Genomic DNA, 24,656 nt, shown 5'->3' on the forward strand with positions numbered 1-24,656 from the left:
GCTGCTTTCCATTCCTGACCACAGGGGCCAGTCCGGAGGAGCCTGAAATAAATGTTTCTAGTTTCTGAGGTCTGCTGATGACCAAAGAGCAGCTAGCTGTCCCTTGCAGCTCAGTGGAAGGGCAACAACGATATTAATTTTTCAATCCTTCAGCCTAAAACTTCATTAGCCATTATTCAGAACATGTATTTGTCCCTACTTGTTTAAGGGGCAAGGTTAATTTAAAATGGTGGAAGGATGAGGCTGGAGAGATGGCTGAGCAGTTGCTTTTCTTCAGACACACCAGAAGAGGGCGTTGGATAACATTACAGATGGTTGTGAGCCACCATGTGGTTGCTGGGAATTGAACTCAGGGCATCTGAAAGAGCAGTCAGTGCCCTTAACCGCTGAGCCATCTCTCCAGCCCAGCAGTTGCTTTTCTTTGCAGAGGACCCTACATGGCTCCTCTACATGCACACGGCTGCTAAAAATGGTCTTTTACTCCAATTCCAGTATATCTGCCTTCCTTTTCCGCAGGCAATTGGTAAGCACATGGCATACACATACAGACAAAACACTCATATACATAAGAAGATAAATCTAAAAAAGGGGGGAAAATAACAATGGACAAATGCCAGTAAAAGTGTTAGTTGTATTTATGTCTTGGTTCTGTAGGGGGAGATGTGGCCTCATGAGGGAAAAATAGGGCAGGAGGGCCCCTGATATCCACCTGGGCTTCCCCTTCTGAGGTCAGCACCCCAGATTAGCTATTATCCCATTAGTAAGACCTATTAAGAAAGTACACGACGAAACAGCAGTCTCTTAAAAATTGTTCTCATACAAGATTTATTCCCCAGCACCCCCACCCCACCCCCAATTCACAGTGGAGGAGTCCAGAGATTCAGAGCAGGATCCCACTGGTACAAGAAAAGACCTGGATTTGCTCCCCTTCCCTCCCTCCCTCTTCCTCTTGCCAACTCCCAAAGCATGAAGCTACACACACTCATGCAAACACGCAAAATCCCAAGCCTTTCCCTCACCTCCCTTTTTTTCCACATCAAAGTTCACCTGTAAGACATCTGGCTCTAAAGAAAGAGATGCCCCAAGTATTTGAGAACCCTAAAGTGGAGAGATGCCATTATTACGCCTAACTTTCACACTCAATAGTAAACAGGCACCTGCCATTCCTCTTCTCACTTAAGTATTTTCACTCCCTGGCCTCTACCTTGTCCATCAACCAAGAGCAAAAGTGTTAGCACAACCCCCAACCTGCAGCACATGAAAATGGGCTCTGTCCAACATCCCTCACCCGAACATGGGAGCGCTGGGGGAGTGGTCCCTGAGGATCAGCAAAGGGTTAATGCAAGAGGGAAAGAGGATAGAAGAATTTGGCTTGAGCTCTGATTTGGGAGACAGAGAGGCAGTATGCTGGCACAGGTTGAGAACCAATGATCATTAAGGGGTTTTGTTTCACATGATTTGATTCGGGACTGCAGAATACCTACCCTTCAGAAGGGTCTCTGCTGATTACCAACACATCCTTACTAACTGGGCTCATCCTTACAGGAGTTAGGAAGCAGTATGGTAAGAAAAGCTGGTGGCTCCTAGGATGAACACCATGGGCATTTGTAAAGTGCTACTTTGCCATCCCCCGTGGAATTATTGCTTCTCCAGAGGAGGAGCAGGGGAAGAAAGAGGAACATAAAAATGGATATGATATTGCTTTGCTCACTGCTCAGACTGATGGTCAAATGGAGCCAAGGGTTAACAGCACCAAAGACAACCACACAGCTCCAGAAGATTCCATGAGATCTCAAGATAGGCACTCACCAACCCTACCAGCCAGCTGATCCTGTAGCTCAAGGTGAGAGAAGAGGCTCAGCCCCACATTGGGTTCACATTTCTCACACTCTGCAAGCACTCTAGAGCGCTCAGGGTCAGCCATCTAGAATGAAGATGGGCTCAGGGGCAGGAAGTGGGCCTGCTCTACAGAACCAAAGGACAAACTTGCTTTGAAAACACAAATCAAATCATGGTAAAAGACACAGATGACAACTCCTGTAGCTGCTGCTGACTTCTGTGGCTCTGGTGAGGTGAGAAAAGATGGGCTCTTGTTTCAGTGAGGGCCCCTGAGCACCCAGATCTAAAAGCAAACAGCACTACCTCCTCACAGGGGAATCAAGATTCCTACTTTGTTGCCTGTAGTACCACCCTGATGGAGAGAAGCCTCCCTTGGGGGAGTATGTTCTCACTCAGTGACTAAGCACAGATACGGTGTCTCACTGGCAGCAGGGTAAGAGTATGTTCTCTCAGCAGGCCTCTGCGTCAGCCAAGGCCACCCAGCACACAGATATAATTCAGGGGACAAGACTGGGTTCTTCCCTTGCCCCATCACAGTAAGTGGGGTGGAGGAAAATAACCTACATCACAGTGACCCCCCTCAAAGGAGTCTCTCAGTGGCTCCTAGAACTGGCAGGGTCTAGCTGATTCAGCTCTGATTGGTCCAGAAGTTCAAAATCATCTCCTTCAGCATCAGTGTCCAGGTCTGAACTAGGGGCCCGGAGGAAGCCTCTTGCTGCTCTTCGGGGAGGTGGGCCAGAAGGGTCTGTCTGGGAGGCCTCTGACAAGGCCAGTTGAATCATCCCCTGGGAGACCAGGCTGGCAAGGTTGCTGGTAAGGTTAGATCCTCCAGGAAGGGAACTAAGCAGGAGCTCTGGCAGTGCAGCCTCATTCCGACTAGCAGGCAGGCCCTGGGTATCCCCAGTTCCTGGTGGGGAGCGGTACATCAAGCTGGGCATTCCAATGCTGGTGTCGTCCTCATCATCCAGGCCAGCAGGGTCCACATTAATGGAAGGGAAGTCTGGAAGGTCTCTGGCAAATGATTCCTCTGGATCACTGTGACCATCTAGGTCTGAGAGAACACAGTTGTGTGAAACATGGTAGCTACCTGTTCTCTGTGCCCAGACCCACAAAAAGTCAACCCTATGTAACCAGGTTTTCCCACCCAGTACTGCCGTAAGATGAGGCGAAACCTGTGAGACTGGTTAGTTTTTTGTCATCATTCAGATAGCCATGGCTGCTGATGGCAGCGAACTGCCTGTCTTCCTCTACAGTGTTCACGAGGCCAGAGGCAAAGACTATTAAGGGACTGGGGGCTTTGAGGGCAGCAGTACCAGCTGTGTCCTATCACACCCGTAGGTGGCTCTACTACTTATGCCACAATTCAGGAGAGGCGGTGGCACAGGTAAGCCCTGCCCAAGGAAGCTATGATGCAAAAGTCAGAGTTGCTATCAACTCAGTTAAAGGTTCTCACCTTCAGAGCCTTCTGTTAGAGGTGTTTGGCCCCTTGACAGGTTGAATGTGCCATTTTCTGTACAGGAGACCTCAGCGTCAGAGTGCTCCGAATCTGTGATAGCCAATTCCCTGGCAACAGTAGAATCATCCAGCTTAGAAAAAGAAAACAAGTCTGAGATGACGCAATTGGCTTTACGGATGCAAGCCCTGGAAGATCCTCAAGCCACCCATGAAACCAGGGAGATGGAAACTGCATCTAGTCTTGACTCGGGAGGCTGCTTCCCTAAAGGGAACACTCTTTCTCATCAACCTCTTGAGCTCAGGTAGTCTTGGGTAACCAGAAAAGTATACTTATTAACCACACCTCTAGATGGGTCGGCTGCTAGAGTAACAGTAAACCTGAGTGAGTGCTGTTCTCATGCCCCACACAGTACCAGGTTCTCTTCGCAGCTCTGTACTAATGGACTCTAGGGTCTCTGAGGGTCTGTGATAGGCTTGAGAGCCGGTTACTGTGTCAATGCCTGTCACCAGATGGATTAAAGGGACAGTGGAGCAGCTTCCACACACAAGATACCTGAGGACAGAAGGCCGCAAGTTCCTCTTCACTGTCACTGTGGGTGTCCACGGCATGCTCTGAGTGCAGAGCTCTGCGGCGCACTATGTGGAAAGAGCAGAAGGTCCTGAGGCCTTTGAGGGAAAAATCTCCCTTTGGATTCCAAAAGCAGGTATCACAATACAAGAGGCCCTCTAAATATGGCCCTAGCAATGTCTGAAGGTATGAGTGCTGAGTCTAAGCAGTAACACATGAGACTTCATCTCTCCAACATCCCTCCTCCTCCCAACCCAGCACAGCTCTAGAGCATCTGGCTAATGAACTACCAAACTGCCCAGCAACTTTGAGAATCTCCTAGGGGTAAATACAAAGCAAAGTGCTAAGTGGGCAGAGTCATGGGAAGGAGGAGGGAGGTGCTCACCTTGAGGAAATGAGGCTTTTAAGGACTGATAATTCTCAACTAGTTGGCCCAGATGATGCTGGGCTTGGAGACCACATATGAGATTCTTTGAAGGCCAGTGCTTAATCAAACACCCAAATTGATAAGACCAAAGAGAGGGATTCGTTTGCAGCACCCTCTTTGTGTTAGGTAGCACTTGGGCTAATAATAGTACACTTCGGGTACCTATGGTGGCTGTTCTCAATCATCTTTGGAAAACAGCTTTCATTAGTGGAAAGAGGCTGCCTTAGAAGTGCAAAAAACTTGAGCTAACATTTACTCAGTTTAAAACCATGGTCTTATGGTTTGTGCAGATTAAAACGATGCACAAAACAGTCAATCCAGCGCTCGGACACTTGGAAGGTGTTTGAGAACAGCAGATGGCACTACACACATCTTCCCAATCTTTTACTCAATTTGGAAGGTTTTCGCAAATCAGTTTAAAATGGGATTTTAAAGCCTTTGTAAGAAAACCTGGCAAGCCTGCCTAGGTTTCTCAGGAAAAGAATATTGCCTACTTTGTTCTCCTACCAACCACTCCACACTTCTACTTTTAAAGTTACTCTTACGCACACAGTTCCCTGTGGCAGTCAGAGCACAACTGTCATGCGTGTGCGTGATAGTTCTCCATTATGAGGATCCGAGGGGTTAAACTCAGGGCATCAGGCTTGGTGGCAAGCACCCTGTACCTGCTCAGCCGTCTATGGGCCCTATTTCTCCCACTTTTTTTTTTTTTTTAAAGATTTATTTTATTTATTATATATAAGTACACTGTAGCTGTCTTCAGATACACCAGAAGAGGGCATCGGATCTCTTTACAGATGGTTGTGAGCCACCATGTGGTTGCTGGGAATTGAACTCATGACCTCTGGAAGAACAGTCGGGTGTTCTTAACCACTGAGCCATCTCTCCAGCCCTATTTCTCCCACTTTTAAAGACTTACCCAGTTTGTGAGAGCGGGCTCCTCCTCTATCCCTAATGGGTAGAAGAAAGCCATCCCATGACACTTACATTGTCTTTCTCTCTGCTTGGACATCATGTAGCCACGGACACTGAAGTCCAGCCGCTGCAGAGCTGGCTTCAGTCGCACATAGGCTCGATCCCATAGTCGGTGATAGACAGCAAGAGGCCACATAATAATGATGACAACTGAGAAGAGTGGAAATGAAAGGAAATGGAGATGGCACAAGGCAATGCTACCTGCCCCTCCTAGTGTGTCCTTAGGACTCTGGGCAGAAAAGTCAACTTAATTCTAGTGGTCACCTCATTAGCGACCCCTACCATAGATAGGTTTTGAGAGCAGGGACTTCTGTAGCCATCCACAGGATCCACACATGGCCATACACAACACAGTACGCTACAGAACCAGGCAGTGTGGACATATACAGTCAAACGGTGACAACCAGCCATCTGGCTCTGAGATAAAATTATGTATATAAAATAGTACACATGGATGTCCAGCATGTTGGCACAAGTCTTTAATCCCAGCACTCGGGAGACAGAAGCAGGGAGATCTCTGAGTTTGAAGCCAGCCTGGTCTACATAATGAGTTCCAAAATAGCCAGAGCTGCACAAAGAACCCGTTTTTCAAAACCAAAAAGAAAAAAGATGGGCCAGCTGCAGAACACCTGCCTAATACACACGGCTCCCTGGGCTGGACCCCTAGACTCCAAGCTCCCCAAGGACATGGAGTTTGTGCCTTTTATGTGGAGTACCAGTTCCATGTGCAAAGACATTTAACAACACTAATCATGCCCTGAATATATGGGAAAGTCATTGTCGGAGGACTAAACTATAGAAGGCCTCTTCCTAGACAGCAGTTCTTAACCTCTGGGCTGTGACCCCTGTAGAGGTTGAGCAACCCTTTCATAGGACTCACATATCAGACATTTCTACTAAGACTCCACAGTAGCAAACAGAGTCATGACGTAGCAACGAAAATAGCAGGGTTGAGAACCTGTCCTGGACCCCAGATGACTGTGACAGGAAAAGCGATGCTCAACCTACAATGTTTGAGGGGAAGCATGTTCACACTTACGCATCAAGTAGGACAGCAGGAGCCCAGGGACGTAGCGGCCCAACATGGCCAAAAAAGTCAGTATCCCACAGCTTAGCAGGCAGAACTGGGAGAAGAAAGAGCATTAAGTTTCTGCTATATGGCAGAGGACTGAGGTGAGGATGGGGATTAATGGAGGTGTGATTAGACTCTGTGATCTGAGTCAAGCATGTCAGGATGACAGCCTCAGCTACAGTCCAGGGTGATTCTGTTTTGGTAGACAAGAGAACTGTCCCTTCTACTCAAGCTTCCTTCACATGGAGAACCCCATATAGCTGTACCTTCCATGCCAGGAAACTGGTTTGAGTTAAGTTTTAGCCAAAAATTCTCTCTGAAAACAGGTATAGGTAGTGGGTTTTTTTTAAGTAAAAGTAAGAAAAAACATTTAAAACCCAACAACTCCTGTGAAACAGAACGCACACAAGCAAGCTTCCCTTCTTGAGACAAGAAAATGGCCTGCTCCACGCGGCTGGAGGTGCAGCTCAGCTGTAGCTTGCCTAGCCCTGAATCCAATCCCTAGCACAAAAAGAAATTTAAAGAGGAAAAAGAAAAGTGGCTACTCCAAGCACAGCAACCATGTGCCTTTACTGTAGCAGCCGGTCAGAACCCTTCCTATCACCTCCCTTTGCTTCTATGAACCTCATGTCTTTTATGAATGAAGGTACATGGGGAGGGCGTCTCAACTTAATGTGAACTGAGCGGAAGACCAGAGCTGAAAGTGAAAAGGGAGGTCTTACCTTGCCTGGGTTTTGCTTTTTGAAAAGCAAAAGATTCCTTATGAAAATGGTCCCACTAACCCAGACTTCAGCTACATGGTGGCAGAGCTCGGGCACGCTGAGCAACCGAGGGTGCACAAAGCCCCAACTATGGGAGAGAGAAGGGGAGCTGTGAAAGGAGGCTGTTTAGGGGCCCCCCATCTTGCTGTGCTGGCAGCCAATGCTTCCGGGTTTAGAGGGCCTGGGAGCGGCTCGTCCCAGGTGCTTTAGAGGTGAACCATGTCATTCTAATTGGCTCACCAGGTTGAAACTTGATTTTGGGGACTAGGAAGACAGACTTGTTCCAACGACTCCACCCTATGAGCAGGAGGCTCCATCCACATGTATAAACCTGCCACCAGCCCCAAGGCCCTGTGTGCTCAAGAACACCGTCTTCACCACACTCAGACCACAGCAAGTCTGTGCGAGTGCAAGCCGGGGACACAAAAACCTGACTGAGTCCTCTGCAGCCGAGAGGGTGGCCATGTGAGGGCACAGAGCAAAACCAAAATGAAGCTCAGCAGGGGAGATCCCTTATCAAACGTCCGGTGGGTGCATTAGGACGAAAGCAGAGGCTCCAAGACACACAAGACCCTCAAGCTCAGCTCTGGCTGATGCCAGCAACCAACATGTTCTGACACAGAACTTAAAAACAGCCACAGGTCCAGAAAAGAGCAATGATGCAGCATGAAGGCCAGGAAGACAAACGAGTTTTCACACTGTGGCTTATTAACACAGCTACTCCCCTGGCATGTCAGGCCGTAAGTCACTACTACCACTTTTCCACAAGTGTCTCATCCTATAAAGAGTATTCTCAACCTGAACTTTAGGATTTGTTATTACTGTAATGTATCCAGAATATGGGGTTAAGAAAATGTAACCAAAACAACACAACGGACTCCATTAGAAAAGAGAAGTGAAGTAACTGCCACTCCATACCTCTCATTGTCCAACGCGTCAGGTCTCGGCACTGCAACATCAAAAACAAACATCAGTATTAGCTGGTAGGCAAAACTAAACATGAGAATATGAGGCCTGGTGGTCTGACTGTTCAAGTTTTAATATGTTTAGAAAAAAGTAAACATCAATAGCCAAGAAAAAGGAGATTCCATGTTATATTGCCAGAGTAAGGGAGCTGCAGACAATGGAATAATGGTTTATACATAAAGGATTTTCTCCATGGGGAAGGAGAAGGTACAAACGGACCACAAGAGCGACAACCGAACACTTCAGCTTACAGCCAAGGTGTATAGGAGGGCAGTGCACACACCCCTTGAGTGTCAAGACTCATACACATGGCTGTGCCATGCTTCTAAGGCTGTTGTAACTACTCCAACGCTACAGACCGTCTGCTTCCTTTAGAGACACCTATCATCTGCTCTGACAGTATAGTCTTTTGCTGATTTCTTGAACTCTATAATAAAATAAAGAGAGCGAAGTACTTAAAAGCTCTAGACTGCAGTGTGGACATCCTGCCACACTTCAGTTCTCCTTTCACCCTCCCACCTGAACCGATCTCACTGCCTTTGCCTATAGCTGCAAACGCAGGCAATTCTCCCACTCTCACTTCAAAAGTCCCCAAGTCGGCATTCCTAACCCCTCCATTCTGTATCAACACTTAGCTCCCCCCTCTCTTCATACTCTCCAAAACACCCACCGAGAGACTCATGGACACCATGGCTTCCTCCCACAAGGTCCAGCTGCAGCTTTCTAGCAGAGCTTCTGCTTGCCCTTGGCTCAGCCTATCCCACCCTAAGAGATGCTACCAAGTTCATCTTTACTCATGCAGCTCTAATGTAAAAGATCTTCAATGACCTCTCACTACCTGAATATCTAAGCCTAACTTTCAAGGGCTTAGAAATCTAAGTTCTCTCCTGAAAACAGACTCCTCGTTCCTACCGAAATGCTCATTTTTCTGTTCCCAGGAGACACTTAGCAGGTCAGGATTCGTTTGTGCACCTGGTTGTAAGAGGATCTTGTAAACTCGAACTAACCTCCAACTCACTACATAGCTGAGGCTGACTCTGAGGGCCTGCTGTGCTGGCATAGAGTATGCCTCACTTGCCCATGGGTCTTTAAGCAAGCTACTGCCCTGCTTGGAAAGTTGTTCTTTTTTTTTTTTTTTTTTTTTTAAAGATCTTTATTTATTTATTGTATATATGTGAGTACGCTGTCACTGTCTTCAGACACACCAGAAGAGGGCATCAGATCCCCTCACAGATGGTTGTGAGCCACCATGTGGTTGCTGGGAATTGAACTCAGGGCCTCTGGAAGAGCAGACAGTGCTCTTAACCGCTGAGCCATCTCTCCAGCCCGGAAAGTTGTTCTTTTTAACCTTCCACGTATTTCACTTCCGTCCTTGATTGGCTGGAGATAACATACATAAATCCATCAACTACACACTACACTGTATCTCTGACTTATCCCTTGAGTTGTCATTACCTTTTCTTCAGTGTCTATAGTTTTTGAAAAGAGAAACTATTTCTTATTGCTTATTGCATAATTTAAAAGAAATTCTTGGGAGGCAAACTGATGATGCCTGGAACTGGGCATGGTAGTACACACCTGTAATCTCAAGAGTTGAGAAGAGAGGCAGGAGAATTAGGAGTTCAAGACCACCCTAAACTCCACAGTGAATTGGAAGCTAGCTTGGACTACATAGACACTGGGTTTTGTTTTTTTGTTTTTAAGTAATGGCCGGGACACGGTGGTGCACATCTTTAATCCCAGTACTAAAACAGGAGCAGTAAGTGAACTTTGGTGAAACTGAGGCCAGCCAAAGCAACACAGTCAGACCTGGTCTCAAAAAATAATTAATAAATAAATAAATAAATAAATAAATAAATAAATAAGAAAGCTGGAAAGTGGGGGAAACACCTTCATAGAAGGGGAGGGGGTTGGGATAAGGAGTTTATGGATGGGAAACCGGGAAAGGGGATAACATTTGAAATGTAAATTTAAAAACTCCAACTAAAAAAAAGAGATCTGGAGCAATGGCTCAGCACTTAGGAGCACTGACTACTCTTCTAGAAGGCCTGGGTTCAATCCTCGGCACCCATGGGGCAGCTAACAATAGTCTATAACTCCAATTCCAGGGGATTCAATGTCCTCTTTTGGCCTCTGTATACATCAGGTACACAAGTGGTACCCAGACACACATGCAGGCAAAACACCTATTCAAATAAAGTAAGAATACACTGATGATGTCTCAGTAGCTAATGGTATCCACTAAGATCATTTGAGTCTAAGATAAAACAGAAAATGGTAAAGACTTTGCATTCCTCAGGCCAATTACACCAGCAACATCAGCTCAGGTGGCAGACACGATCTGCCAACATCAACGTAATGACAGAAAGGCAGAAAGAACCCAGCCCTGCAAGTCCAGATGAGGCATAGGCTTTTCTTTTCTTTCTTGTCTTCTTGAGATGGGGTTTTCTCTACATTGCCCCGGCTGTCCTAGAACTAACTCACTATCTGCCCGCCTCTGCCTCCTGAGTGCTGGGATTAAAGGTGTGCACCACCCCTGGCCTGAGGCTTAAACTTTCCAAATGTCTCCTAAAGCAACTAATTCAGACTTAACAATTAGTCCCCAGCAACCCACACTCCTCAAACAAACAACCCTAAAGGTGAAAGTCACATAAAAAGTTACCACCAGTTCAGACTGTTCTAAATGCTACAAATCTTACCGTTTATCTCAGGCCAAATTTTGTTCTTCCATTGGTCAATACAGACAATGATCATCAAGCTGAATGCAAGTAAAAATACAAAACGAAGGGATGTCAGTGCAAAAAACCTAGGGAAAGAAAGCAGAAGAGGGTTACTAAGTAATAAAGCTGGTTCAGAAGACTCGTGCCCTCTGGGCTGGGTGAACACACCCAGATTCTAGTTCTAGGTTTTGGTGGTTGTTCACTCTTCACTAGTGATACACCTTGGTTAAGTCACTCCGATTTTCCCAGCTACTTTCCTATGGAAACAGTAATTTCTTCTGTGAAAGTAAAGGACTAAACCAAATAACCTCCTGGTGACCCTTCCAACCTTTCAGTCTATTCAGCAGGGACAAGTTGGAATGAAAGCAAGTATTTATTTACTCAAGTTAAGCCCTAATAGAAGTCAGTAACTGACACAAGCACATAAAAATACACCCCCCTCCAACCAAATGACTCAATCAAGGTCATACAGAAAGCCAACACTAAAGATGTGTCTAAAAGGTACTTCAGGATTAGCACCAATACTCAAACGCCTGTAAAGAGGCCCATAGGAAAACCAGGAGCAGTGCTCCATATGTCTGTGATCCCAGCACTGGGGAGGTGGAGACAGGGCGATCAGGAGTTTGAGATCATCTTCATCTAAATCATGGGTCTGGGGCCAACCTAGGCTATTTGAGACCCCCACATTGGGGACGGGGACGGGGATGGTGGTGGTTACAAAGCACATAGTTTTTGGAGAGGCCAGCATTACCCTGTTACTGAAGCTAGGTCTAAGCAAATCCTTATGATTACGAATGCAACTCTGCAATAAAACATAAACAAGCGCTCTATCTCCATGACCGCCACTTCTCACTCCTCCCCATCATTAGTTCTCCTTAGTCCCCGAGAGTTTCACACCAACTGTCATGTCATAAATACATGTATGATACATGATTTGATGTAGCTATCTACAGTCTAAGACGCACGAATGAGACTTTTCTGATATGGTATTCGTCTTTCTGAGACAGACTTGTTTACTGTGATTCTCCCCAGGCGCATCAGGTAGGAAAGTGTGTAGACCAGAAATCTCTTATCGTTCCAGAGAGGTCTTCCAGCACAGCCCTGGCTGCCCTCGAACTATGTAGTCAGGGTGGCCTTGAGCTCACAGAGCCCTGCTTACCTCCCGCCTGAGGAGCAAAGGTGTGAGCCACTATACATGGCACTCCACTTCATTTCAAACAGGGTTTCTACTGAATCCAGAGCTCGGCAACAGGAAAGACTTCTGGCCAGTGAGTTCCCGGGCTCTGTCTGTCCCTGACCCCTCACTGGGGATACAGACGTGTGACCAGACTAGGCTTTTACATGAATGTTGGGAGATCCATGCTCAAGTGCTCCTGCTTGCACGGCAGGAACTTTACATGTTCAGTCTCCCATTCCCAAGTGGGGTTTACCTTACAACAGCAAGGGTCAGCAAGATCAGTAAATGTAGCATGCCATCACCTCAATAAAACGAAGGGACTGGGAATGTAGCTCATTGGTAGCATGCTTGTCTAGCATGCATGAAGACCACGGGTTCAATCCCAGGGCAGCACAAACCAGGCAGGCTAGTGCACGCCCATAGCCACCTCTCAAGAATGCCCACTTTTAAGAGCTGACATCTTGCTAGGTTAACTTGGTTGGTCTCCATGTTCTTGAGCTGAAGTAATCTTGTTTCAGCCTTCAAATTCTGAGGCCAAAATCAATACCACTGCACCAAGCAAGAAACAGCTTTCAGATTGTAAGAGGGACAGAGATAGGGCCAGTGGATAAAATTACTTGTAGCACAAGTCTGAGAACCTGAATTGGATCCCTAAAATTCACAATGGAGGGAGAGAAGGACTTTGGAAAGTTGTCCTCTGACTACCTCATGTATACATCTACACCAACAGACATACAAAAATCATAGAATTATATACACTAATAATAAACAAAACAAAAATTAGGCCAGACATGGTGATACACATCTTTAACTCCAGCCCATGTAAGGCAGAAAGTGAATCTGAGTTTGAGGTCAGCCTGCTCTCTATAGTAAATCCCAGGCCAGCTGGGGTCACACAGTGACCTGTCTCAATAACAATAACAATAATAAAAAATTAAATTTAAATTAAACATAAAATCAAGTGACCCTGAGTTTGAGTCCCTAAATAGAACCATTACGTGAACTTTAATGAATGTTTCCTCAGACATGCTGTGATGCTAACATGTTTTAAGCTAGGGATGGAGCTCAGCTGGCAAACTGCTTGCCTTGCGTGCATGAATACCTAGTTTGAGCCTCAGCACTGAATAAAACCAGTGTTGTAGCTCACACCTACACTCCCACCACTTGGGATGCAGAGGCAGGAGGGTCAGAAATTCAAGGTCATCTTTAGCAACATCGTGAATTTGAGACCAAGCTGGATTATAAGACTTTCTTGGTTTTTTTTTTTTTTTTTAAAAAGGAGAACAGCAGATTTAATCACCTATAAAACATCACATTTGATGCTGGCCAAAAAGCCAAGAAGAAAGTGTAAGGCGCCAGCACCTGCCTAAGAGTTCTGCTCAACTATTCCCCGTCACGGTGGCACTAGGTATTAGCACAGCAGCCAACCAAACAGCTGAAGATGATCAGGGGGTGGTCGTAAGTCACCGTCACCATTCTGGAACATCCTCAGCTCAGTACATGATTAGTAATGTTATATAATCACAGAACAACTGAGCACTATCCCTAGCCTTTTGTGCTCAGTGGGTAGGGCTGTCTGGGTGTAGATCCTTAACCAGGAGAGAGAAGCAGGGCAATCCAAACGGCTTCACAGAGAGTTTAATACCACGCTAGGCCCATGAGGCAGTCTCTAAATAATAAAATATGCTGGACATGGTGGCAAATGCTTTTTATCACAGCACTGAAGACAGAGGAAGAGTCCAGCCTGGTCTACACAGTGAGTTCCAGGACAGCCAGACAAACTCTATCTCAAAAAAAAAAAAAAAGTAAAAGTAAATTTTTTAAAAATTAAAAAGCTAGGGCTGGAGAGATGGCTCAGCAGTTAAGAGCACCGACTGCTCTTCCAGAGGTCCTGAGTTCAAATCCCAGCACCCACATGGTGGCCCACAACCATCTGTAATGGGATCTGATGCCCTCTGCTGGTATGCATGAAGAGGGCGACAGTAACTCACATACATAAAACAAATAAATAAACCTTAAAAAAAAATAAAAGTAGTACAGATTTTGTCTACAGATATTTCTGGACAATAACTGTCACTGCATGCTACCTGCACACTTTAAAAATAACTTATATTAAAATGAAGGATGAAAGGACATGAAAAGCAGGAGTCAGTCACCAGACAACTCTTAAAGGTTAAAGGGCACAATCGCACATGAGATTAAAGAATGATAGCAGCTTAGCAGAGACAAACTGAGGAGCTGCCCCAGGTCATTAACCCCCTCAAAGCCAGTACATCTTCCCAACAAATAAGCAACTTCCACAAGGCCACTGTGCTGAGGGCTCTGTTCCCTAGGACTTGAAAGTGATCTCTGAGGGGCAAGCCAGGCTACAGTCACCCCTTCCCAGAGCACTGACTGCTGACAAGAAGAAACTCAGGTGAGGGGAAGATGTTTAGCTCTCCTTCAGAGAGTCATTTTCCAGCCAGGCACAGGAATACATGCCTGTGAACTCTGCACTTGGGAGGTGAAGGCAGTAAGATCAAGAGTTCAAGAGCGTCCCCCGTTGAAGGAATCAGAGAAAGAACTGGAAGAGCTTGAAGGGGCTCGAGACCCCATATGTACAACAATGCCAAGCAACCAGAGCTTCCAGGGACTAAGCCACTACCTAAAGACTATACATGGACTGACCCTGGACTCTGACCTCATAGGTAGCAATGAATATCCTAGTAAGAGCACCAGTGGAAGGGGAAGCCCTGGGTCCTGCTAAGACTGAACCCCCAGTGAACTAGACTATGGGGGGGAGGGCGGCAATGGGGGGAGGGTTGGGAGGGGAACACCCATAAGGAAGGGGAGGGGGGAGGGGGATGTTTGCCCGGAAACCGGGAAAGGGAATAACACTCGAAATGTATATAAGAAATACTCAAGTTAATAAAAAAAAAAAAAAAAAGAGAGTTCAAGAGCACCCTCAGCTACACAGAGGTTTGTTGCCAACCTGGGCTACATGAGACCTTGACTCAAAACAGACAATAAAATCATTTCTCCCCACACTAGACTAAACAAACAAATCTGAGGGTGTACATACAAGCCATGGGCGAGCAGCCCAAGCATAGAGTAGTAAAGGCAGGGTGTGGCGGTGGATACCTTTAATCCCAGGAACTGGGAGGCAAAGGGAAGAGGATCCACACAGACCTCCGTGAGGAGTCAGGGATATACTGAGACCCTGTCTCAAAGCAAATAAAACAACAAAGTAATAAGGCATGAGTCTTACAGAGTACAGTTGCCTGTGTTTATATCATGGGACAAAGTAATGAAAAGGGAGGAGAGTGCATAAAATGATGTGACAGGACACGAGGTAAGAAAACAGAGAGCAAGGAAACAAATGGGAAGAAATCCAGACAAAACATCCAGGCGGGGAGCAAGGGTGCACACCTATAATCCTAGCATTCAGGGCTGGGGATTTAGCTCAGTGGTAGAGCGCTTACCTAGGAAGCGTAAGGCCCTGGGTTCGGTCCCCAGCTCCGAAAAAAAGAACTAAAAAAAAAAAAAAAAAAAAAAAAAAAAAAAAAAAATCCTAGCATTCAGGAACCAAAGCAAGAGGACCAAGGGTTTGAGGCTGGTCTAAACTATATAACGAAATCCTTCTAACACACACACACACACACACACACACACACACACACACACACACACACACACACAAACACTCTAAACCTCAAATCCATAAAGCTTGCTAAAATAGCACACGAAACACTTTCAGCAGCTACAATCAGCATAGAAATTCCCCACTAAGCAAAGAGCACCCAGAGACACAGCCAATGAGGAACACGCACAAATAAATTCCTCACTGGAGACTGCCCTTGTTGTTATGCACGTATCTATTTTTTGTTAGTGCTTTTCCTTTATTTCTAAGGCCAAGCTTATTTGTTGAAGGTTTAGAAAATGCAAGAAATAAAATGTCAGGCATAGTACAGCATGCCTTTAATCCCGGTGCTCAAGAGGCAGAGGCAGGCAGATCTCTGTGAGTTTGAAGTCAGCCTGGTCTACAGAGTGAGTTCCAGGAAAGCCAGGGCTACACAGAGAAACCCTGACTAGAAGAACAAAAAGAAATAATAAAATAAAGATGAGAATATCACTATAAAATAAACTGGTTTGCACTCCGCCTTATTATTTTGCTTCCAGAACCACCACACACAAAAGCAAAGCAGTGCCTCACACTCTAGCTACCTAGTGAGAAAGGAAAAAAGGGAGAGAGGGACAGAGAGGGAGGGGTGCAGGGGAAGGAGGAGAGAAAAGAAACAAGAGGAGAAAAAGAGAAAGGAAGAGAAAAAGGAATTATAAATCTGAATCTGACCAGGCTTCTGAAGTGGCCGCCAATTCACAGGAAACATGAGACAGGAGAACATGCTAATTCACAGGAAACAGGAGACAGGAGAACATGCTAATTCACAGGAAACAGGAGACAGGAGAACATGCTAAGCCTCAGGGAGGCAGCTAGAAGGGTCTCAAGGGCACTCTCTGGACAAAGGATCGGTTCAGAGCAATCGGTCACAGTATATACACTTCATTTTTACTTACTTATTCATTTATTAACTGTGCAAGCAAATAAAGTTTTTTGCTTTGTTTTATTTTAGGCCAAAAAGTATCAATTTTGAGGGGAATTTAAAAGAAAACCAAAACACAGACATTTCAACACTGCACAAAATCATTTTACATGTGATAAAGTTAGCGATGTTTTAAATGTCTACTTTACAAAGGCATAGGTAATGATCAATACTTTTATTTAACACACAGAATCAGTAGGAGGCTAGCACCAGGGCTCAGGATAAAGGCATTGGCCACCAAAGGTGGCAACCTGAGTTCAATCCCTGGAACACAGTGGGAGGAGAGTCAGACTCCCACAAGTTATCCTCTGATCTCCACATCTGTGCTCCTAAGTGTACACACACACACACACACACACACACACACACACACACACACACACACACACAATGGGAACTAGAAAGATGGTTGGGTGGTGAAGAGTGCTTGTTCTTGCAGAGGACATAGGTTCAATTCCCAGAACCTACATGGAGGTTCATAACCATCTGTAACTCCATTCCTGGAGAATCGGACACCTTCTTCAGTCCTGAAGGCACCAGGTACTATACAACATCATGCAGGCACGTGAAAGACTAGACTTAGTCAGGTCTAATAACAAATGTAAACAAACAAACCACTGGGAAGTAAAATGTAGTGGTTTGAATGCAAAGGTTTGAATGTTCTGTCCCCAATTAGTGCAACTATTTGGGAAGGACTAGGAGATACAGCCTGTTGGAAGATGTGTGTCACTGGGGATGGGCTTCAGGGTTTCAAAAATCACACGCCAATCCCAGGATCTCCTTCTCTTTATGCTGTCTGTGGATCTAGGTATAAAATTCTGAGCTACTGCTCTAACACCATGCCTGTCTGTCTCCCCACCAACCATCTAAAATGGTAAGCAAGCTCCCAATTAAATGTTTCTAAGAACTGCTTTTGTCATGACGTCTTTTCACAGCTAGAAACCAGTAACTAGGACATATACAATATACCTAATTTTAAAAACTATTTTATTTAATACATAAGCAAGTTTTCTCATGATGCAGGTACCTTTAGTCCCAGCACTTAGGAATGAGAGGGAGAAGGGAAGAGGAGGTGGAGGCAGACAGATCTCTGTGAGTTCAAGGCTAGCCTGGTCTACAAAGTAAATCCAGGACAGCCAGGGCTTGTAACACAGAGAAGCCCTATCTCAAAAAAAAAAAAAAAAATTAAACATTACTACTTTTTTGCCAAGTGGTGGTTGCACACTCCTTTAATCTTAGCACTCAGGAAGCAGAAGCAGGTGGATCTTTGTGAATTCCAGGGCAGCCAGGACTACAGAGTGAGTTGCAAGACAACCAGTGTTACAAAGAGAAACCAGGTCTCAGAAAGACAGTCAAAAACAAAAACAACAAAAACAAACAAAACCCCTCTAAGGCTGCAGATGTGGCTTAGAGCCTACCATGCACAAGGTCCTGGGTTTGAGCCCAATCACTGTATAAACTGGGCACGGTGGTTCTACACAGTAATTCCAGCACCAGGGAGGTGGGGGTAAACTATCAGGAGTTCAAGGTAATTCCTGGCTGCATAAGGTAGCCTGGGCTACAGGAGACCCCACCTCAAAACGAAAAGCAAAAAAACACATGAATGAAAACACAAAACAAACAAAACTGGGGCAGTGAAATGGCTCAGAGAATAAAAGCAAATGCCAAGCAAGCCTGATGACCTAAGTTTGATCTCTGGAACCCATAGCAGAAAGAGTAAATTAACTCTTCAAAATGGTCCTCTGATCTGTGCAAACACACCCTCATTCTCCCTCCTCCCCTGTCTCTAACACACACACACAACACACACACACACACACACACACACACACACACACACGATATGTATACACACAAGGATAATAAATTAAACCACAGACCTCTGACCTTACCTATAATTAAATAAGCAGAACAGCGGGCCATGAAGCAGCCATTCTCTTTATAACAACATTACCATAAGATTCACCCTTTAAACCACCTAGTGCAATGGTTTGGAGCACATTCAGAGTCCTGCAACTGTCACCATTATCTAACTGCACGGAATTTTCATCAACCTCAAAGAGCGCATCCCCATTATCAGTCACTCCCTGTACCCGCTGTCCCCCGAAGAGGTGCTAATCACTTAGCTTAGCAAATGTTGCCAAACTACTTCCTAAAAAAGTCATCCAATGCTGGCTTCTATCAGTCATGTCCATTTTCTCGTATCTTCCCAAGAATTAAACAGTATCAGTTCTTAAAACGTAATAAGCAGCTGGGCGGAGTGGTACACAACTTTGATATCGGTACTCGGGAAGCAGAACCAAAACTCTTGAGTTCTAGGACATCTGTGGCTACATACTGAGACCCTGTCTCAAAATCAAATAAAAGAAACAAAACTTAATAAGCAGAAATTGGCAACACAACTTGATGTCTATTTATTTTTTAAATTGATTTATCGTATGTGCGTAACTGTCTCACCTGCATGCATATGCATGCACCACAGACAGGCCTGCCTGACGGTCCCCAGGACTGGAGAGTCTGTGAGCCACCATGCGGGTGCTGGGAGTCAAACCTAGTTCCTCTGCAAAACCAAGAGCTCTTAACACCCGAGCTCTCCTCAGCCACTTCTACACTTGAGTTTCTAAAATACCAGTGACAGCAAGATTTTATAAACCTACTGTTTTTCCTTTTTGGGAAGGAATGCACACACACATACACACACACACACACACACACACACACACACACACACACACACACACACACACACACACACACGGCTGGATTATGGGCTTGCACCACCACATACAGATTTCCCTTTTGTAAACTGTCCTTTTATTTGTTGGGAGCTAAAATCCAATTAAACTGCCAAATAAAATATATTCCTTGGAATAGCAATTTGGTGTTCAAAAAGGCCATGAGAAATCCTAGAAAGTTTTCTGGAGTTACCTATAGCACAGATCCCCGGTGGTGACAGAAGCTGGAGGTTGGTCTAGAGTAACAATAGCTTGCCTAGCATACAGGAGACCCTGGGTTCAATCCACAGAAACACATACAATTGTAAACAATGACAGCACATCTATTTTCAATCAAAGAAGATGCTATTTCTGGGTTCCTCTGTTGTCACAGAGCACACTTGTCCCTGTGGCACTTGAGAACAAAGCATCCCATTCTATAGGGACAGGGAGCCTATTCTTGTGCAACACTTGTGACTGCCTAGTTAATGAGCCAGTAAATGAAAATCAACCCAACCTATATCACATGATAGCTGCTCACACACTCACACATACACACGCACACACGCACGCTCGCACGCTCTCACGCTCTCTCTCTCTCTCTCACACACACACACACACACACGCGCACACACACACACAGACACATAGACACAGTGAAACCAGCTAGCTGCTAATGACCCACCCAACCCTCAAACAGAGAAAGCGTCAACCTTACAATTAAAGACAAAACTCCAAGGCAAGGCTGGCTGCAGAGCTCAGAGATAAAGAGTCTGCCTAGTATTCATGAAGCCATAGGTTTAATCCCAGCACAAAAACAAATGACTAATCTACCTTTAAGGTAAAGAGAGGCAAAGCAGAGGAAGATGCAATTAGCAGCCTGCTAGGAAGGTTACCAACCAGACAAGAGAGCCCTACCAATGCAACAGACTCCCAAGAGGAGAGGACAGCTTTGGCTGCACAGGCCCAAAAGCAAAAAGAAAAAACTGATCATCAGAAACACTTGTCAATCATTTTCATCAGTTTTTGGTTGTTTTGTTTGTTTGTTTGTTTGCTTTGAGACACTAGCCCCACGTAGCCCCAGCCAGGAACTCACTATATAGGAACAAGCTAGTTTTGATCTCACAGAGATCTGCCTCCCGAGTGCTGGGGCTAGCAGCTTGCACCACTCTGATTCACCACAGAATAAATGTCTCTATTGAAATGGGCTTTCCTTGTCATTTAAAGGAAAACTAAAATCTTAAAATGTTTGTTTACTTTTCTAAACATCTCCAGAACTCATTAAAAAAGAGGAGGAAGAGGAAGATGAGGAAGAAAAGGGTAGGAAGATGGAGGAGAGGAGGAGGGGGAGGAGGAGGCGGTGGCTGGGTGGTGGTGCGTGCCTTTAATCCCAGCAGTTGGGAGACAAGAGACAGGTGGATCTCTGAGTTCAGGGCCAGCCTGGTCTACAAATCCAGTGTTCCATGACGGGGGTCGGAGTGGGGGGACATGCTCTCCGTTCCATTTCCTACTGGTTTTTAGTTGGATTCTAACTTTGTAAATGAGAACTGTTGCATACCTTTAAGCACTTCTCAGATCACTTTTAATTTTGTTTAGAAAAAAAACTTCTTAAAAATTCATTCAAATAACATCGTCCATAATCACAGACCCCTTTCACATTCTGAGTACAGAATAGTTAACTATTCTGGTAAGAATTGTTGGTGACTGGTAAGATTGGTGACTGTGGGGTTGGAGAGCTGGCTCAGCAGTTAAGAGCACTGACTGCGGGGTTGGGGATTTAGCTCAGTGGTAGAGCGCTTGCCTAGCAAGCGCAAGGCCCTGGGTTCGGTCCCCAGCTCCGAAAAAAAGAAAAAAGAAAAAAAAAAAGAAAGAAAGAAAAGAGCACTGACTGCTCTTCCAGAGGTCCCAAGTTCAGTTCCCAGCAACCACATGGTGGCTCACAACCATCTGTAATGGGGTTCGATGCCCTCTTCTGGTGTGTCTGAAGACAGCTACAGTGTACTCACATATAAAAAATAAATAAATCTTTAAAAAAAAAAAATTGGTGACTGTATTCCCAAAACAGTTCAACAGGACATCAACTGTGGATAATGCTCATGTCCCCAAAGGCCACCTAGAATCACAGGAACAACCCTGGAAGGGAGCTCCATAGTCTTTTATCTGTGAGCTCTGTGCTGTTCATGAAGTTAAGGCCAGCAGTGCCTGTACACTTCCAGAGCTCCTTTTACTCCCGTGCTCCCTTATCTCCTATCAGTCCCATCAAGGCTCCTGGAACCTGTCCTTTTCTGATCCTGTTGTGATGCGCTCTTGCTGACTTTTCATGGTTTCCCTGAGGATCACACATCTACAGATGGGGTGAGAGTGATGAAAACATAAGCATTTAGAGGGAGGCCATCATTATCCTAAAGATAGTAACACATCAGGGACCAGAAGTGATGTGGGTTACAAGATTTTTGATAGGGTCACCCTAATTTCTCTAGAGCCTGGGAGGGGACACCCTGGAAATACATGGTGGCACCACACTACTACAAGGATTTCTTCACAGGTACAGGCAGAACTACACCAGAGAATGCACAACACTAAAAGCACTAGGTGCCCTGAATCTGGAGGACTTTCGGAGTGAGTGTGAGTGAGTGAATGTGTGTGTGAGAGAGAGAGAGAGAGAGAGAGAGAGTGTGTGTGTGTGTGTGTGTGTGTGTGTGTGTGTGTGTGTAAGGCAGAGGACAGCTTACAGGAGCTGGGTTGAGGCATCAGGTTTGGAGGTGGATTCCATTACCCTAAGTGGACTCTAGCCCTGAGATGACTTGGTGACTTTTTTGTACTAATCTTCTGACACATCAAAAACCACCTAACGAGAAGTATTTCAGATTTGTTGTTTCTGACCCAACTTAACGACACTTCTTTAAAATGCTGAAAATCCAAACAGTCATTCTTTACTTCCCTAAGTGAAATGTCAACACTTACAAAGACACTACCAAGGAGTGAACCATGCTTAACCCTCAAACTTCGAAGGAAGTTCACTTCTCCCAAAACAATTCCGAGTGCCAATGTCTGACTATTTAACATCTTGGACCTTAATACTATGTGTGCCCTTCCTAAGGTATGAGTCCCCTCTATAAATGACAAGCTCCATTGTTCTTTAAGTCTTAAACCACCCTCACTTTGGTGGATCTCTCCCCCACCTCCTGTATTGTGGCTACACAGCAGGCAAACTACCAGGAAATGCCAGAGATAAAGATCAGTCACGATTTTTAAGAGATCCAAAGCACAAGCGGGGTTCTGAGAAAGATTCTAAACACAGACTTAGCCTAAGTAAACACTACTGGTACAGCATGGTGGCCAATGTCAATAGTCCCAATCTTCAGGAGCAGGGAGCAGGAAGATCAGAAGTTCAAGGCCTACTACACGGAATGTTCCAGGCCAGCGTAGGGTATATGGAACCAAAAAGTAATACACTGTTGAGGACCAGCAAATACTGTTGCAACTTTAAAATGTGTTCCAGTGCTGAAGAGATGACTCACACTGCTCTTCTGGAAAAGTTCAGTTCCCAGACGGCCCCTCGCCCGTCTCCAGCACCAGGGGGATCCGATGCCTCGAACCTCCACAGACCTGCAACTCATCTGGTGCACACTTGTGCACATACAATTAAAATAATAAAAACAAATCTTTAAAAAACATGTTTCATCAGCCAGGCATACTGGTGAACTCCTTTAATCCCAGCCCTTGGGAGGCAGAGGCAGTTTGAGGTCAGCCTGATCTACAGAGTGCCAGGCTAGCTAGGGCTATGTAATGAAACCCTAATTCTTTTTAAGAAGGAAGGAAAGGAGGGAGGGAGGGAGGGAGGGAGGGAGGGTGAGTGGGTTCAGTCAGAACTGCCTGTGATGTATACCTGAAGTCTGCATTCTAAAAACTGCTTTAATAAACATCGGTTTCTTTTTTCCTGGATGTTCTGCCTGGACAAGCACTACGAACGGGAGAAAGCTGGTATCTGAGGTCAGGAAAGAAGCATTACCAAAAACCGATGACAGTGGCCTGAAGTTCACTGTTGGAACATTTGCCCAGCATACACAAGGTCGCCTGTTCTAGCTCCAGAACTCCAACATACATACATACATACATACATACATACATACATACATACGCACACACACACACTTTTGCTTTTTCAGGTAATTCAAGATAGTCTTATCTCTTTTGGTTGTAGAGGCCTCAGTACACGTGTCAGTTCCCTTGGAATTTGATCAGTATTATGGTTATTAATAAACCCAAACTATGGTTGGTAGACTCGATGAGGGCCAAACCCCACTCCCAGGTGGTTTCATTATTCAATGAATGAAACGCACACTTTAACATAAAGCCACTTGTCCAGCTAAAGGGACTCCACGGTTCTCAGATACCCTCAAACCCCTTGAGCCTTAAACCATGGCTAAGGTCTTCCTAATTTCTTGGGAGAAGAGTTGCAAACCTAAGTGGCTCTGAAACAAATGAAATCTCATCAGCGTTCTGTAATTCTTTTTCTTCTTAATACCATCTACTTTTCTTTCAAGCTGAAACTCCATACCGACTTCACCAACTTGACTGGGTGAGACAGTATCTAACATGCTAATCCATGATAACCGGCTCAAGCTTGTTTTCCTCCTACACCCATGGGTACCATTTTTCAAGTCCTGCTGCCTCTCTTCCCACCCTAAGTTAAAATCTCTGGGAATCACACTGGGACAAGCAAGAGAAACGGAGGAAATAAGTCTCAAAGTGAAATCGCTTTCTCTAGCTAACAAGAGGCACTCTGGCTTACTGCGAGCGACTTGGGATGTTACCAGAAGCTCGTGGAGAGTGTCCGGGGCGAGAGTGGGGGCGCGGGGAAAGCGGGGAAGACCGGGGAAGATCGGGAAGGCACTGCGAGCACCCGGGGTGCCAAAGCCTGGAGGCGGACGTGATGTAGGGGAAAGTGAAGCATCATAAGGCAAGTTTAAGAAGCAGTCAGGGCAGCGAAAGAAAACAGGGCAGGGCAGGTGAGAGATAGATCCCCCCAGAGCAACCTGATGAATTCCCGCCTAGTAGGGTCAGCGAGGGTCCAGGTCTCTCACCAGAACGCCGCGTTCAGCCCCAGGCACCACAGGGCGCTCCTGGCCGGCCGCTCCCACACCAGGGCTGCCTGAACCCGGCTCAGCAGAGGCTCGTAAGGCCCCAGCACCTCTACCAGGGCTCGCTGCGCCGCCTCAACCTGCTGGTCGCGCTCCCAGGAGCCGGACATAGCTCGGCGGCCCCTGAAAGCCAACCCCGAAGATGGACCCGGGGCCGCGGCCACCCCTTCAGCCTCCTCCATCTCCCCTCCAGCAGCCACAACATCCGGGGCCACGGCCCGGCAGTCACAATAACACCAACTGCGCAGAAGCGCGATT

The 24,656-nt window shown here is 45.8% G+C and overlaps 1 protein-coding gene across 2 annotated transcripts; it reads right to left on the reverse strand.

Moving 5' to 3' along the window:
• Positions 1-796: 796 nt before the first annotated feature.
• Retreg3 (reticulophagy regulator family member 3) lies at positions 797-24,630 on the reverse strand. Of its 2 annotated transcripts, NM_001135804.1 has the most exon segments (9): positions 797-2,890; positions 3,293-3,425; positions 3,848-3,930; positions 5,277-5,414; positions 6,304-6,388; positions 7,059-7,185; positions 8,016-8,046; positions 10,763-10,869; positions 24,342-24,611. In NM_001135804.1, coding segments are annotated over 9 exon segments (1,401 nt in total). In that variant the 5' UTR covers positions 24,581-24,611; the 3' UTR covers positions 797-2,432.
• Between the last annotated feature and the right edge of the window lie 26 nt (positions 24,631-24,656).

Source organism: Rattus norvegicus, chromosome 10, assembly GCF_021556685.1.
Source record: "Rattus norvegicus strain SHRSP/BbbUtx chromosome 10, alternate assembly SHRSP_T2T, whole genome shotgun sequence".
Classification (NCBI taxonomy): domain Eukaryota; kingdom Metazoa; phylum Chordata; class Mammalia; order Rodentia; family Muridae; genus Rattus; species Rattus norvegicus.